General features: G+C 38.4%; 1 protein-coding gene across 1 annotated transcript in view; it reads left to right on the top strand.

The window, feature by feature from the left end:
- Positions 1-17397, top strand: part of LRMDA (leucine rich melanocyte differentiation associated) — a 716652-nt gene extending 699255 nt beyond the window's left edge. The window contains exon 8 of the mRNA XM_061450997.1: positions 15208-17397. Coding sequence (XP_061306981.1) covers positions 15208-15287 — 80 coding nt within the window. The 3' untranslated portion in view covers positions 15288-17397. The remainder of the gene's footprint in view (positions 1-15207) is intronic.
- Positions 17398-18025: the final 628 nt, after the last annotated feature.

Raw genomic sequence — 18025 nt, 5'->3', positions numbered from 1 at the left:
TATGTATTATAGACTTCATGGATAAAATATAGGCGGAAAGAAAATATTTGCTGTAAAAGATTTCCTTTAAAACAAAGGCAGAAAATGTGAGACCTCCAAGACTCCATATTTGAAGAGAGATTCAACTTCAAATGAAAGTATCTAAATATTGGCAAATCACAAAATTATAAGTGATTAAACATGGCCTTTTGAGAGTACTTTTGTTTCAGTTCAAAGTTACATGGGTATATATATGTAACTAAATAGAGCAGCCTCTCTGTCTTGAAGGTTTAACAGCCCAGACACACAAATCTGCCTACTCACCCTTTGACTTAATATGCGATGATTAAAATATTTTGTGGTGTTTTATTTGTCCGTCAGAAATCTTGCCTCTTACTAGTGGTTGGGTAATGTTTTGCAAGGCTGATACATAGCATGCATTTAAGTACATACTTGTGTTACACTTTTTCCTATATTGTACCAGTGCAACAAAGATTCATCGTATGTATATCAAAAAGTCAAAATATTTAAATAGTGATACAAAGCTATTAAACTAATTTTAACCTAAAAAAAAAAATAAAATATACGAGAGCATGATTTAGGAAAGTATCTTTTTCTTTGCCATGTTAATTTTGAATTCCTCAGGGATACAAATGTGATGTTAAAGGTTGAAAGCAGTTTGAGAATTATGCCAGTTGCAGCCTTCTTGAACTGGGACCCACAGACCTGACAGCTATTAAAAAATGAAGTAACTTTTTGTTCTGATTTTGTATAATGAGCATATGATAAAAAGGGGTTTATTTCTACGTTATCCTGCAGGTGTAACTCTGCTGTCTGTCAGTTTATCCTGTATTTTATTTTGATGAAGAGAGAACATTAGGGATAAAAAAAAAAATAAACCGCTTAATCAAAAACCTTAACAGGAAAGAAAAAAAGTCTCAAGACAATGTCATGTATTGCTGGTTATTTGTGATGGTTAAAAGAATTATCTGAAAACAAAGAAGTCTTTCACAATGAATCTAAAACACAAAAGCTTTAATAACATTTACATCTGTGTATCCATGTCTCCAAATGCAAGTCATGAATAACACATAAACTAGCGTATATAGGGAACAGAAGTGCTAGCACATCATTTAAAATCCAACACACCCCATCGTCAGTGGAATCACACACACAGCAGGAATGGTTCCAGTTGATAGACACACAATGAAGTCATTGAAAACGAAAACATATTAATTACCTTCCTAAAGGTTAAGATAGAAATGGCTAAGTTCTCTAATCCTGGAATAATATTAATGCCTCAAATCTGTGCAGGAAAAGTGTGTAACGTTTTAGAAATTGTGGAAAATTTAATCACACTTATTTGTATCTCACCCATGACTGACTCCACAGCATGGGGAGTGGCAGGGGAAGAGCATGAAGTGCAAGGCAAAGATAAAACCTGGGAGAATTATCAACAAACAAAAGATGTTCTTGGTCCAAACAAGCTACTTGCACTACATGAGCTAAGTATAAGAATAGACTGTTTCTGAATTGCAGCTTTTATGTGCTTAAGCAAACCCTGCTGGGAGAACTGCTTTGTAGAACACCTCTGCTAACACAGACGCACAGAGTGCCCTTTAATAGAGGAATTCAAAGTGCAGTGTTTAAGGAAACCTTTTCCGCTTCCAAATTTTCCTGTGCTTATTACAGGATGTGATCCTAGCTTGTCACTATGACATAGGTTTCCCTTAAATATTTTGTATTTTCATTATCTTTTTGTCTATGTTAAATGCAAACAACAGAGGCTGAAGGCTGTGTATGTGTGTTGGGAAATGAACAAGAGGGGACTGAGGGAGAATGCTCAAGTTGTGTGATAGAAAATGATAGGTGTCAAAAAAAAAAAACAACAAAACAGTAAAGACCTAGCTTGGTCATGGTCATTTTCTTTGTATAACAACACTTTTTTTTTCATTTGTCCCTGAGGACTAGTAAGATCACTCATATGAGAGTTAATTTTAGATGTATTCTTTCCTAGTCTTCTCTTTTCTTCTCCCTCCCCCAGATCTTCATCCACGCATCTCTGACACAAAACTGTAGCACCTGGGTGCCTAACTAACTGTATGGACTCCGTTATAGTGGTGTGCTGGGTGAACCTGATCCTTTATGTCTTTATGCTAAAACGCAAATCTTCCCAACAGCAAGGGGTTAATCGTCTGCTTTCAGTGTGGTTTAAAACTCTAAGCTCTCGGGAATGATGGTTCCATGAGGGCTGAATGTAATTGCAAAATAATATGGGTACTTTGTCTTATTTTCAGTGAGTAATACTTGCTGGTTTTGCTGCATGTGTTCATATTGGGGCTCTTCCTTCAGTGTACACGATGCAAGGTATTTGCAAATTTCAGCCTTTGGGCTTTAAATGTTGTGCTGTTTCTTCTGTTCCTTATTCACTACAGATTATGTATAATTGATGACCTGCATTTACAGACAGGGGTGGTATACAGATGTAAATGTTATTATAGCTTTTATATTTTATGTTCTTTCTGAAAGATCATTTTGTCTTTGAATAATACCCCTGTTCGGATTTTGGGGTGTTTATCTCTAAAAGAGAATATGAAATGGATATTGCGCATCGTATATTTCTTAAAAGTAATTTGGAATTTTAGGGTATGGGATTGGTGGTGACTGATACACTGCCTGGATGAGATATATCCCTTTGAAAATAACAGCGCGAGTACATGCCTGCATCTGTCTAACCTCATAATTCACTTTCACATTGGGTTATGGATGTCTGCATTCAGTGAGTCTATCTTCCCTTTAGGTATTATTTCAGCCCTTTGAGATAATAAGGAAAGTTTAATTGCGTTGTTAATTGATTTTTTGCACAACATTATTACCTTGATTGATTGCAGAGTTGATGAAAATGTTAGACACAGGCAGCGTAAAGTATCAGCCCAGTAAGGAGTGGGAGCCTTGTGGAGAATAGATAACCTTGATGTTAAGAGCTATATCCTTCAGATATGTCTTCCCTTGACATATTGATGGCCCTTGAAAAGGGAAAAGCTGATTGTATGCAGAATGCAATCATTAAACCCACTTCAGCTGGCTGTTGATTAATTTGTTTTTTCCTGAAGGATCTAGTTAAAGAGAAGGCCTCACTAATATCAACAGCAGCCATTTTCCAAGCTTCAGATTATTCTTAACCCTCTCCTAGAAGAAAGAAAAATGATATTGCCTTGGTTTAGACAGGCAAATTGTCTGAAAACATTCAGTCCAGCTGCTATTTGGGGATTATAACACTCACTTTAGCCCGTTAACTACCGCTTCCTTCATGACCTCTCTCCCTCCTGCCTTCAGTATTCCGCTTTGCCACAGCCACAGATAGCAGAAAGTCACATTTGATGTTTTTTGAATAAGGCTAGTGTCTGTTCTCAGCAGAGATGCCAACAGGGATGTCAAGCTTGTTTTGGCCAAAGACTGAAATACTTAAGTAGCATTATAGCTGCTTCCTGGGAGCCTCTCTGAAAGGACCAGAGAGTTCACTGCACACACGTAAGTGGTTAAGCTTTCCTTATCCCTGAAAAGATCTTTCTTGTATATTTTTTAGTTACTGCTTTTGAGATCTTTGAGGTCTTCAGCAGGGCAGTTGTGCTGTGCATTGCTTCTGTTGGAGAGCACAAAGGATGCTGTGGAAGTTAGAGTGCCCGGTATTTGCTCATTCAGGACAGAGGCTGTTCAGTGCTGCCCCAGGTTTAACAGCAGCAGTTGTGTCCTGCTGTTGACTATATTTAACCAAACAGTGACTGTATGTAACTAGCTTTCCCACTGTGAATTCATGCAATGGTCTAATCCTGAACTACCTGCTACTTTCAGAGCACTTTCCATTTTAATACCACCCACTCTGAGAGTGAAGGTGAAGAGAAGTACCTGTAAGAGTCATTGTCTAAATGACCTTCTGGTGGCAGAGGGAGCTTCCTTGACAGAAAAACATTCTCGGGATTGAGGGACAGCTTCTGTCTTAAGCATTTCTTGTATTTGTATCTGCAAATGGCCCAAGACATCCAAAATATTTATTCAGCTTTAACCAAGCTGCATTGAATATCTCAGAAGCAGAATGTGGTGAAGTTTTTATCCTTCAGTTAACCATTTAAAGGATATTTGGCAAAGTAGTAGATAGCAGGTTATTGCTTCCTGTATAGCTTGATAGTCTCAAAGACAGTCACTGTTAATTTGTGCTTGTGAGTGATACAGTGATCAGTATTGCCTGATTGTTTGGCCAGATGTGGTTTATTAGGTCCAATGTGCACGTTTGCCAGTTGGCTTCTTTTTAATATGAGGACATGTTAACTTACAACATAGTCAAGTTTGACAAATTTGAACCAGACAAATAAGTGAGTAATATTTCAGGCTGTCAAAGCGGGTGAATACTGATTAACTGACACACTCCAAAAGCTCTCACCAATATCCATGCTCCAGTGGAAAATGTTTACTAAGCATAATACTTGTTAGAAAGTCTTTGGTGCTTTGACTAAGCTTTAATGACTCTGACTCTAATGGAGGGGTTTTAATGTGCCGTACTCTTGCTGTTTCTTAGCCTCCTATCTTTTATCTTTAGCAAAAGCTTCCATAGAGGCTAAAAGTGCGCTTGTAAACTATGTTCTCCTGTCCACTGTGATTTAACCTTCAGCCTCCCTCTCATTAGCATGTTTTTAAAAGGAGCCTGAGGAAGGGGGGAAAGATTTGAGGATAGGAAACAACGACAATGTTTTGGCATTCAGCACTAGAGGCAGTCAGTGTTTAGGAGATAGACTATGGCCAGTAAGTATTTAGCAAAAGCAGCTGGTGTTATATGCTATACGATAGAACAAAATTCTGCCAGGAGGCAAGCCACAGACTTAGTCCGCATAACTAGGTATTTGCTGAACACTTTGGGTGTTTGGATCCGGATGCATTTCTGATTTCATTTGGTGCTATATAGCAATAGCTATAGAAGAGAGAAAAGAGCTCATGATCTATGTGGGGTCTGGATGTGTCTTACAAAGTGCCAAATGCCTTCAGCTTCCACTGGAAATCAAGGGAATCCAGGGCCTTATAGTATCACCTTCTTAAAAATGTTTGGTTTTATATTAGGAAGAATCTCAGCAATCCTATCATTAGCGATTAGTTAAACGTCTTCTTTGTTTCTGAGGAAAAGCTTATGGAAAGGAGCAAGTAATGGAATGCAAAGAAGGTTCCCTTAACTGTATTGTAATGTGACAGCAACACTATTTCATTATGCTCTTTAATTTTATTTGAGAGACTTTCTTTCCCAGCTTTAAAAATAAAAAGCAACTTGTCTTTATTTCAGATGACTCTCTTGAGAAATTTCAAACCAGTTGAGCCAGACTGAATTTTGCATGGTTTGTTTTTTTTTTTTTTTCCTAATGTGAACTCCTACAGCAGGAACACATTTGAGATCCAAAAACAAGTTTTACTCATGAGATGAGCCAAATTTATGTCCAAACTCTCCAGAAGGCCCTGCTGCTCAGATTTTTTTCACATAAGAATTTATAATTTTATTGGAATGCTTGCAGACTTTCCGAACCATTATTCCAAAAGTTTGCTTTCTGACCCATAAATCATGGTACATTTGTTTAATTTTATCACAGTTACTAAAAGCCCAAACTTCCTTCCCCCCCCCCCCCCTTACATTTTACTGCTAATGCAATCTGTGTATGTTTAAAGTTTGTGAAGTACAATATAATTATACTCACTTTCTGTTTTCTTAATGACCCTGTCATTCTTCATGATTTAACTCCACTGCTTATTAATGTAAGCATTATTAGTAGAATGTAGCCCAAAGTATAGAGCAGCCTGAAGAAATGTCATTTTTGCATATGCTAGCCAAATTAACTGAAAATCTTGTAAGTTAATGTGGTGAGTGTACACTGAAGAGCTGAACTTTAATATATGGTAGGAATGGGAGTTTACAACCTCCTTTTCCTCCACCATTCTAAATACATTAAAAGTGTCTCTTACCACTGCAACACTGTTGCATTATCAAATGTAATAGAAAGATGTTTCAAAACAGTATTAGAATTTATGTTGTCAATGTGAGAGAATAGCAAGTGCCACCCCAGTTGCAGTGGAAGCCAGTGGTGTAGACGACTGGTCACCTCCCCCTGTACAACATTTTGAGCCTTTTGTTCAGACCACTACCCAGTGACATCCTTTTGTAGCCATCTGTATACACAAACTGATGCTCACTGAGATTAGTCCACCAGAAGTCAAGCTCCTGGACAAAGGCTGAAAGAAGGGGTTGTATAAATATGGGCTTTGATCATGACAGAACAAGAAATTGGCTGCAAAACTAACAAACAGTGTTGCTTTTAATTGTCATTCTGGAATATTTAGTTTGCTGGTGTGGTCCGATTTTTAGACAAATGCATGCTGCCCTCTAGTGCTGATGCTCTCTGCTTGAAGCTGACTGGCGAGAGGGAAGCCAGGGTGAGGGTCTGTTTTGGTGGGGAGTGGTCTTTTGCCTGGTTACAAAATTACTAGTCCAGTTTAGGGTATTTGGTCATTAATAGAAAGTAATTAAGCCCTCGTGACATTGGTTTAGAGATGAAGGGTATTTAACACATATAACCTGACTTGCACTGATATTTATAGACATTTGTTCTGCCTTTACTACTTATATTTAGACTATATATGAGAGAATGAGGTATATGAAGAAGTATTTTAATAGATTAAAAGAACCCATACTTCCTTCCCTCCATCTCTTTCAAGGGTATTGTATGCATTCAAATGTAAGCATCAGTTCACCCATAATAATTGGCATGCTGATGCTTTCTGTACACTTGGATTTCTTTGACTGCAATGTCTAGCTGACTATCCAATTTATGTGTCTGAGTAATTAAAAAAAAAACTGTTTGAATTTTTTACCTTATTCAACAAGAAATACTGTGTTGTAAAGTCAGCATTAATTCCATCCATAACATTATTTGAGAGTGCAAAAATGGTAAAGAAGCAGTGAAGAGACAAAAGCATTTGGGTTTTTTGTTTGGTGCTTTTTGCTTCATTTTCACTAGAGAGACATCCTCCCTCCCCCCCCCCCCCCCCCATATTTCTCTGATGATGGTTACAATAAGCATGGAAAGATTCCAAAGCAATCCCAAGTGTAGGACCTTAAATTGTAACAATGATACCCGGAGGAGTATGGAACTGGTTAATGATTTAAAGTATTATGCCCCAAATGCTCCTATTTTAGCCAACAGTAGAGAATCTGTAGACAGCACATGCCCAGATCAAAGCTGATCATGTCAATGTCATTCAAGGAGGGAGAGATACCCTCGTTTCCCCCTTCTCTCCCCCCTACCCATTTTTTTAAAACAAAGTATGACATCTGAGGAACAGTGTGTTGATTGTTCCACTGCCAGGATACGCATAATGGAAACATTAGCTCCAAGATAACTTTTAATCTGTCAGCCTAATGGCTCCTTAATGTGTAGAGGGCTTTAAATGTATGTCAGCCAGGGCTGTATAAAGTAATATAGTTTGTGGCCTGAATGGATCTAGATGACTCCGCACCATGACACAATATGGTTTATTATTAAGTATCAGCTCATCAGCTTATTCCCACGGATTTGGACAAGCTTCTCCATTTTCCAGTAACAGATTATGTGAGAAAAAGCTTGCAGTGCATTTTTTTTTCTCTCCCCTCACCCCCACTTTTCTTTTTCTTGTACTTTTTTTTTTTTTCCCCCTCTTCCAAATTACAAGTTTCATCCCCAGCTGCACTGGGAGCCCTGAAGTGTATTTACAGCAGGCTGCACTTTATCACACATCAGCTTGACTGCTAGTTTACACTGGACATTTATGCAGCTCCCTTGGCCTGGGATACAAACTTCACATCTTTGTATTCCTATCACCTTCACTGCAATTTTTTCCAACATCCTCTCCCTGTTGACTGCTTTTCTTCCCCTCCCCTACTCTCAGTTCCCCACATACTCCCTCTTCCCTACCCCCCCACCCCCCTTCCTACAAGCATGCCAGTGAGACTTGACATGTCACAGTACTTGTCTGTGCAGGATACTTGCAATAATTCAGTGTCTTAGTTTGCCTGCTCTGATTCCACTCGGCTCTAGCTTAGTTATATAATTCCAACAGCATTGCTGTAGACAGATACTGAAAGGCACAAAATCAAATCTGTATTTCCTTTCAGTGTGAAAGACCACTTTGTACCGCGTGCTGTAGGGTGTCCAGAGGAAAGTGTTATCACTTTTTGGCATCCCTGTGCAGGGAACAGAGCAAAGAGGTAATTCATCTCCCCTGGATGTGAAGGTTACCTTCTTTTATTGTTGTTACCCACAGAGGGAGGGGAGAATCAGGATCAGCAGTTTGCTACTTAAGGAATGTCCTCCTTCTCTAGGAAATCTGCAGTCCCTAATCCATGCAGACCCCTGTAGGAGTATCTGGGGGCCACTCTGTGAGTGTTGTGGTCATGGTGTAAGAATTCTGCTTTTGCTGAAGTGAGCTCTATCCTCAGCCTTCTCAAGCACAACCCGATCCCTTTATGGATATATAGTTCCATAGGAATTATGCATTATTTTTGCTTACGTTTAATGTTTCTATCCTCTTAAAAATAATTAATTCATTTATTATAAAGGAAGTTAGTATTTGTGTGTTTTGCTATTTAGCTTTTGTGATTTTTATGGTACTATTTTGGGGGGGGTGTGTATGTTTGGTTTTGGTTTATTGCTATGTAATTTCAGGTCTTTATAAGATAACCTTTCTACAGCATTCAACTGTGTCCCAGCCAAAGATGGACAACTCCCTTAGCTGTTGTATGCTTCTCTTTCTATTGGTCCCTCTGTTCTGATTTAAGGAGTCTAGATCCTGTGTCTTGACTCCAACCTGGAGCATTCTGGAAAATTTGGTTGCAACAAACAGATCCTGTTCTTTTCCTGCACCACATTGCAGGTTTTGAGCTCAAGCTCCCCCATACTGACAATAGTCTGTTTCCTGTGGCAGAGGAGTGGACCTCTCTAAATTACATACTTGGCTGCTTTTGGGAGGACTTAATGACCCACATAATCCTTTACACCTTTTCTTATCTTCCATGTGATCTTCTCAGATTCCTGTGTCAGAAAGTTCATAAACTGGATCATATTCAATAGAAAGAATGATTCTGTTCCACCAAAAGTCAACATGAAGTACAAAAATCTGCCTATAATTCCCTCCCTTATTGTCCTATAAATTTATAGTTTTAAATTTTCTATTAAATTTGATCTAATTTACAGAACATGGACCAACAACATAACAACCACTCTCAACCATTTTTGGCTCTAACAGGTATCCAACATTAAAGGATTTCTTGATTCTAATTGGTCAAAATATTGTTCTTGTTTATAAAAATTTATTTCTACATAAACTGTGAAGGCCCACCTATAAATAAATAAATGTCTGCAACTCAAAGGAGATGAATGAATCTTAGAAAACTGACTTGGACAACACTCAGTATTTGTGGGGGGCAGGGAACAGAAGGAGAGAAGAAAAAATATCCTTTTTTCTTCTGCATTTGTGTTTACTTGATGTTAGAGCCGCGAGACTCAGTAAAACTAAAAGTGCACTACTTGGGTCCAAGCAAACTTGCTGTTTTTTCTTTTTTTCTTATCACTGTTCAATACTTAGACTCTCCCGTCTCCTCCCACCTTGTTACAGGTTCCCACCCTTGCCTGCTTCAAGGCTTTGCATGGATCTGAATTTCAAGCTGATTTGTCTGGATGTTAGGCTGATGCTTTTATGGGTTTGTTTTTTTGGGGGGGAGCTTTTTGTTGTTGTTTGTTTTGCTTGGTTCCTCCGCTCCCCCCTCCCCTTTTTTTTTGGGGGGGGGGGGGGGGAGGGAAGCAGGGGTGGGGTTTGTTTTGGTGTTTTTTTTGTTGTTGCAGGTTTTTTTGTTTGTTTTTAGTTTGGTTGTGGATTTGTTGTGTTTTTTTTCCTTGTTTTTTGTTTTAATGATTAATTGAGGATTACAGAGCAAATGTTTAGAAGGAGCACACTTGGAAATTTTTTTTTTTTTACAGCATTCAGTTGATTCAGTATTCTTAATGCTGAATATTAAAATAGATAGCTCAGGTACAATTAGATGGAATGATTTTCTTTTTAAACTAAAATGACTGTGATAGTATGTATGATTTAGTTCTGATTCAGTAGAAAAGAATAACCTATGTGCTATTGAAGGTGAGAGGATTAGGCTCCTAATTTCTTGCAAATCTCTAGTACTTCAGTTCTCATAGAAAATGAAGGTAGAATTGACAGTAAGTTGTCACCTAGACAACTAGATAAAATTGTTAGAATTTCCATGAAGATAAATATAAAATGTAAAATTAGTAAGCTCCTATACAAAAGGAATTTTTGCTTCAAACCAGCTTTAATATTCCCTAAATTAAGAGTTCTAAATTAATTTGACTGAAGGAGGTCTTTTACCTAAACCAGTAGCATTGCAGACTTGATGATAGGTATTTATTTTCCTCTAAATGTTGTAGGTAGGGAATTATTTTCCTTTAAAGGAATATTATATTAATATTTAAGGGAATCTTTGAACTTCTGTTCGTTAATTGTAGAATATGGCCAAGTGCCTATGAAAAAAATGATAATGGTATTGATATTTCATTCTGAAGGGTCTCAAAACAATTTCCAGATTGGTAGTATAACCACACTGAAATGCACCCAGCTTCTTGGTGGAACATGGCAGCTGTTTAATAGCCCATAGCAAAACTATATAACAGCAGGTTGTGGAAAAAGAGATGAATATGGATCAACTACAAATTGGCAGTGGAGGATTTAGGTACTGTACTCAAATTAAAGTTAGGTGAAGTGGAATTCTGCTAGAATATTGAGTCTGTTTATGAAGTGCTACACTTTGTCAGACCACAGCTCCCTGTGTGGAAGACAGGCAAAAGACTGTGTGCTGAAATGCAATCCTTGATGTATACTGTAGACCGGTGTGTTTGACAAACAAATTTAATTGTGAATACTTTGCTGTTTGCACTTGTAGAGGGGTTTATTAAAAACATTTGATGTTAAAATGGATGCCTGAGGGGAATCTTGGGCAGATGTGGCAATAGGTTTTGATGGGGGTGGCAAAAGTGTTGGCGCAATTACATAGTTTTAGTAATTACTTTTCAAAAAAACTACATGCTACTGGAGAAGGCTGTGCTGCTAAGAGGTTCCCCAGGTATGAGGGCTGAGAGGTGGCTGGTTTGGGTTTTTTTTTAATAGATGGAGAGCATTTATTTGCTAAGGAAAAGAAAGGCAATAAGATGCTTCCAGACAGCATTCCCTTAAGTCCCTGTTGGCCTGAGCTAAATTATGGCTTGTGGCTGAAGCTGCATGATCTGTAGGTCTAGCACATCTAGACCAACTTCTTTGTACCATTTTCCACATACTAAATAAAGATCTGTAAACTTCTCTTGCTCTAGGAAAGTATATGGAGGTCCAACTGCACCATAGCTCTCTGCAACGCACGCCAGATTTAAAAGGAGCAAACATGACTTGAATAATTTTTCATGAGCTTTAGTATGCATGTATGTCTTTATTTATTTATTTTGATAATTGGGTTTTCCCTCAGCTAAGGAAAAGCTGGTGTTGCTGACATTACAATGTGTTTGTGAAGAAAGACTGATACCACAACACATGCAAGCAACGGCAAGGTCATTACTTACCCAGCATAATTAGAACATCCATTACAAAGGGGGAAAACATTTAAAAGATAAAGAGTAAATTTAAAAATTATTCTTCCCAATGTATTTTTTTTTCCATAATTATAGTTTTAACAGCTTGTGGTGATGGTAAAAGCAGCTACTAAAGAAAAATTAGAAGCCTCATTCGGGAAAGATGATCCCTCAAGAGACCTTGTGTTGTTATTTCTAAAGAACCACGAGCAGAAACCTCATTCAGGATGCTGTGTGTTGTTTTGATGTATAGGGGGTATAGTTAGCTAATTATGGCAAATGCTGGATATTTTAATTAAAAAACACCACAACAGCCACAGATGTATTGTTTCCCCCTTATTCCTCCCCTTGTCTGTGTGCAAAAATACAAGTACACTCCTGCCCCTCCACTGGAAGGAATTAATGTCATAGCAGATAGGCAGGAGAGAAGCAGTAGGTTTCCTAAATTCATATGTGACATATCTTAGCATAAAAAAATTCTCATTACAGCACACAAGCCTGTTGTAGTTTTCTGAGTTTTCTGTGGTTGCCAAAGGGCGATGGGAAACGGAGAGGAAAAACAAAACAAAAAAAAAACAACCAGTCACCACATGTAATTTATGAGCAAGATTATTGTTTTACAAATAACCTTCATGATAAGTAATATCTCATGGCAACATTTTCAACCGTGCTTTTATCAAGACTCTCTGAGCGGTGTGTATAATATGCCGAGCAATTGAATCACAGCTGCGTGCCTGGGTAGGGAATCTCTGCGGAGACAACACTTCCTTAATTTAAACAATTGTAGGCTGCAGGAGTTCAAAAATTTCAGCTGACTTTAACTGTCACTAGCCCAAGCACCTTTATCCCCAGGCGAGCAGCAGCAGCTGGATTTCATTTCCTGCTGCCAGACTGTCCGACATCTTTGCTGAACATCCCGGGAACTGAGCGTCTTTACTTTAAGGATTTTATTCAAGGTGACAGCTCCTCACACTTTAGCGTTCAGATCACCTCAAGTAGCTGAGATATCAGTGAAAATGAGAGCACTTCTCCAGCAAACTCCAAATTTAGATTGACTGAGGTTATCCTTAGGCCTCTAGACCCAGCCTCCATGACAGCACAGGCCTGCCAGTAACTTTAAAACTACAGTGGAGTTTGTAATGATGTCTGGGGAGAAATATTCTGCTGGAGCAGTGGAGGATACTATAAGCGATAGGAAATGATGTCAGATTTAGTTAGGGCTGGAGACAGTGTTAGAATATACTTGGCATAATATGGCACCGGTATCTCTGTCAGCATCTCTGTTTTCTGTCACTGCACACAATCCCGGGCCTGTCTGTATCCCTGACAGTGTCTTTTCAGATCAGGTTATTGCCAACTCAGAGACTGGCTCAGTGCAGCACCATACAGCCCCCTTTGTTTGAAGTCTGCCCTTTTGTCATTAATGCACTTGATGTCTATTTAAATCTGACGGTGAATGCAGTATCTGTTTTCCTGTCAAGAGATCATTGACAATATTAATACCTCATGTCCTTGCCTCATTTTCTAAGCACTGACACCTAGCCACAGTCTCCAGCATTCATCAAACAGCACTCTCTCACCAGCATCTCTATAAACAGTCTTGCTTCCAGTCCTTAAGAACTGTGGCAGACCTCAAACGAGACTTTTATCAATGCCAGTGAAAAAGGAGTCTGAAGAATGCCATTAATAAACTGTTCGTATCCTGTACATTTAGAGCTCTAAATGGTCTTGTTACCGATCTAATGCCTGCTGCAGTTAGACTTGGAATATCATCTGTTTAGGGGGCAGAGGGGAGGGAAAACCTTGCTTTTCATTAGATGCTTGGTTAGGAATGGTAATATCAGCCCTTGAACGTGGAAACTGTTCCACTAGTGAAATTATTCAAGAAAGTTCCATGGAAGAGGGAAAAGGGATTGGGCACTGCACCATATAGTCCCCATTTGTGTAATACTTAAGAGGGATGTGTTATTCACAACGAATAACAGGCCTATCTGTTCCTCTGCTTCCAGCCCACTCCACCCCTCCCCCCGAATGTTTCTATCCTGATGTCTTAGAAGGAAAGAAGAGCATGGGTTAACATTAATCTTGCACAGCCCATTCCTTCCAAGACTGTAGTTGCTTATCTGATGCATGTTATACTGGAAAAATAGACACAGAAAATAAAAGCTTTTATACTGAATTCATAGTGCAAGATGGCACAGTATTTGGTATTTGAGTCCTGGAAAGCTAAAACAGCAATGAATTGAGGATCTGCTCCTCCCCCATCTTTATCCTTTATGTAAGACTGTTTGTCTCCTTTGGGCTAGGTTATGTTTGCTCTTATGGGGATGAGCTAGGTACTTCAGTGTCTGCTGCGTTAAGAGACACTCCCAAGTAGAGGAGACCCTTTCACATCCCTTCCGTGCGTGGGAGATGACTTTAATTTGACTATACGTGCATCAGGGCACTAAGAACAGTTCAGCTAGTAAGATTTAGCATCTTTGAGGATGTTCACAGGTGGGATGTGACTAAATTGACACTTTTATATATTGCTTAGTATCACCAGAGGGGATGCTTTGAATAAGGTAGTGAGATCTGCAGGTATGTGTTTCACTCACAGCAGTTAAACCTTCCTCAGGCATCTTGCTACCTGTACACACTAAGAATAATGTGCCTAGTCTCTCAAAAGCAGTATTCTGATTAAATTTTGAAAGCATTCTCTATGTACTAATATTTAGCATAATTTATAATTGTCATTTGTGTATGGCATGTGAGGCTTTGAGCAACCTGGAGTAGTGGAAAGTGTCCCTGCCTGTGACCGGGGGGGGGGGGGGGGGGGGTGTTGGAACTGGATGGTCTTTAAGGTCCATTTCAAACCCAAATCATTCCATATTGTTTGAAGAGCTATTTCAGAAATGTTTTTTATGAAATTTTCATTTGTATGTCTGGGAAAACACTGGAGTCTGGAGGGCTAACTGTTAGGAATTCTCAAGTTCTATGTTCTAAGAAGCCAATGACTTCCCACAAGGATTTCAGCCGATCATTTCTCTAAAGCAGGGATGGCTTTAAGTGCTTGCAGGATGACGTTGTGAAAGTTCGAATGGTTTTTTCCTGAGTCCACATGAAACTGTAACTATTTGCTACTTTTTTGTTTTGCTTTAATTATCAGGAAAACCCTGTAGACATGTAGCAGGGAGATTGCTGAGAATACAAAATGCAACTTTAACCCAGACTTTCTGGTTTTCAAAAGCAAGAGAGAGGTGTTTTGATTTAAAATACAGTGTATGATGTTTCATTGTTATGTCATTCCATTTTTGAAGACACTTGTGGATGTATGTTTAACAGGATGGGTCATGCATGTATTTAAACACATGTTTTCCCAGTGGATTCAAAACTGCCGACTGAATTAGTAATACTGAATACAAATACACAAACTCTCTTTTGCAGGACAAGCGAAAATTGTTTTTTTCCCTCCTTCAAATTTCCCTAGTTATGTGTTTTATTTGCATATTATGCCGTTGCTGTCCTAATTGTAATTTATTTCTTTTTGTTGCAGGTGTTTTGGGAAAATGTCGCTACATTTACTATGGAAAGCATTCTGAGGGCAACAGATTCATCCGAGATGACCAGCTATAAAACACAGCATTATTTTGTGCCTCTCTAGTCCCTCCACATAAGAAGCACAAATTGCATCTAAATTTCAAGCATGTAACTAAAGTCCTCTAGTGCCTTCTGCTGACTTTGCCAAGCCTGTCAAGATCATCCTCCTATCTTAGTCTGAGTAGTCACATAGAGATTGACATGATTGCCTTTAAGCAGGTCCCATCCACCAGTGTGACAGACAGCTGCAGCGGAGCACCCAGCCTGACAGGAGGAGTACCATGATGGATTGCCTGGTCCAATTGCTGCTCGCAGAAGAGCAGGGGTCACACCTGGTGCTTCAGTGAGCATGCTCCATTGGTTGGTGCCTTAGCAAAAGCAGCGTATTTTATCTCCAGCTTGCCTGTTGAGTGAAAGTGGCTGGTGATATCAAAGTGTTTATAAAAGAGAAGCTATAATTTCAGATGAAAAAGCCCTTATCGGTTGTTTCATTTTTTTCCCTGTGAATTAAGTGCTTGTGTTTCTATCATCATGTATGTGCTTAGACAAATCTGTGTTTTTTTGGTTTGGTGTTCCTCAACCCTCCCGCCCCTAAATGAGCCTAGATAGATTATTTTTATTTCCAACACGAAAAAAAAAAAATCCTGAAAATATTTTGGCCATGCAAAGTACTATCAATTTCTATAATTGTTTTTTTTTGCAAAGAAAACAGATTTAAGCCATTTCACAAATAAAATTTGCTAATTCTTTAATTGCATCTCAACATTCACCAAGTCTGACCTTCAGAAAAGCAATCATCTTTTTCAGTGCTGCAGATTAGTGGCACAGCTTAACTGTACATGCTTGGAAGAAGCCCTCAGTTGTGGTATCGACAGTGTGTATTATTTCTGGTTTATTGCACAAGATAATTTTAATTTGTACAGCGACAGCATTTAGAATTAAATATTTAAATTTGGAAAGAAAAAAGTGCTTAAAAGGAATGATATAAAATAAAATTGCCACCAAATAGGTATGATTATTCAGAGGAGAAAAAGTCAGTAAAAGTAACTGGTGGAATTAACATGATTAACAGATTTATTAATATGTTACAGGGACAAATTATTAACCCATTTTGATATCTTTGTAAGAAAGGCTATTGTAAAATTTTTGGTGGAAAAAATAAAAATGCATGGCATATTTCCTGCTTTTTGATGAACGGGTTGGACATATTTAGAATGCTGAACTTGATAGTGTATAAAAAAATATCCCAGTGAGTGATGTATATCTTGTGTTAAGTACCACCAGATACAATGGGATTAGCCAACAAATATGCAAAAATTCTGACCTTTGAACTGTTCCAAACCTGTGCATATTGGCTCTCAACCGAGAGCCATCAATGTCTGCTGTTCTTGTCTTCTTTGAAGTTATTTGGTGGTCTTTATTCACGTACCTGGTTGAAAAAAACGTCAGGTTTTAGAAGTCGCCTACTTTGGGGGGCTATTGAGCTAGTGTTGCAGGTGGAAGTGAATTGGATATTGAAGCCAATCATTAAATCAGGTTTGACTGTTGAAAAAGAATGAAACACTGGCTGAGGGACAAAGGAAAGCTTGATGCTGCTGAACATTCCAGGCCTTACTCAGTAAACGTAAGCCTTCACTCACACTGAAAGTCTATAATAAATCTTTAACAGATACTTAAAATCAGCGATGAATGTAGAAGGATCCAGTTCACACCACCTGTGGTTCAAATTGAGCTCTGAGCTGTTTGCCATACAAATTGGTGCCTGGGAAGCACATTTTGTCCACTTTTAACACCTCTGTTATTGTCATAAATGGCTAGAAATGAAATGCCAATTCACATTAGAAGTCCTAGGAGATATTAGATAAAGGAAAACTACATGCATCTCTTTAATCAAAAATATTATTAGAAATATTTAGGGCACTTGTCACTTGGTCACCAAAATAACAGCAATCCTAGTTTGTTCCTATCATACTGTGTGTTTTGAAGCCTCCACACATGTTGGCCATGGCATAGTACAGGCAGCAGGCTTATGAATAGGGGTGTTCAAAATAATCTGATGTCACTTTCAGTCTGGTTACATATGTGTTCTTGTCTTTATAGAAGGCTTTAACCCTGCCTCAAACAATAAACAGCACTTGCAAACTGACCGTATGACTTTTCCATCTTTATTTTGCTTGTTTACTTTTCCTAATGTCAAAACCGTTTGTATCATTTTTTGGAGTGTTTTCTTCCCAGAAAAGCTTTGGAGGCAAAAATATTTTTGGAATGAGACGTGATTAAAGTCACTTCAATTTTATTTTTGTTTTCATTTTGGTGATTATATACCTATAGATAATATGGTAAAGGCATGATTAAAATTTGCTCAAATGGAATTCACATTAAATGCCTCTGATTCTGGAAGATCAAAAGAGTAGTCTATGAATAATTATATTGCTAACATGTATTAAGGTATTATTTAGAAACAAGCATAGATGATTATATTTTTTATGTTAACTTTTTTTTTTTTTAATAAGCGCGTAACTTAATTTTCAGGTGTCTTCTGCTGAAGTTCAGTTTTAAGAGATGGAAACTCTTCAAACCTGGGGTTGCTATCTGCACTTGGCTCTTTCCTCACTGGAAACTGCAGCTGAATGTCTTAAGTGAACTGAGCATTGTTTAGGATGAAAGTTGCGGTGAAATTACCTGAGATTCCACTCTCTCTCCTTTACTCCCCCTTCTCCATGCATGGGTGCATCATTTCCTCTCAAGATTAACTAGGCTGTTAAAAATAAAAG

This window comes from Pezoporus flaviventris, unplaced genomic scaffold (genome assembly GCF_033815535.1).
Source record: "Pezoporus flaviventris isolate CSIRO_AGI_PZ_B2104156 unplaced genomic scaffold, CSIRO_AGI_Pfla_v1 ptg000001l, whole genome shotgun sequence".
Taxonomy (NCBI): domain Eukaryota; kingdom Metazoa; phylum Chordata; class Aves; order Psittaciformes; family Psittacidae; genus Pezoporus; species Pezoporus flaviventris.
The sequence above is the reverse complement of the archived record's forward strand: the minus strand, read 5'-3'. Positions and strand labels throughout refer to the sequence as shown.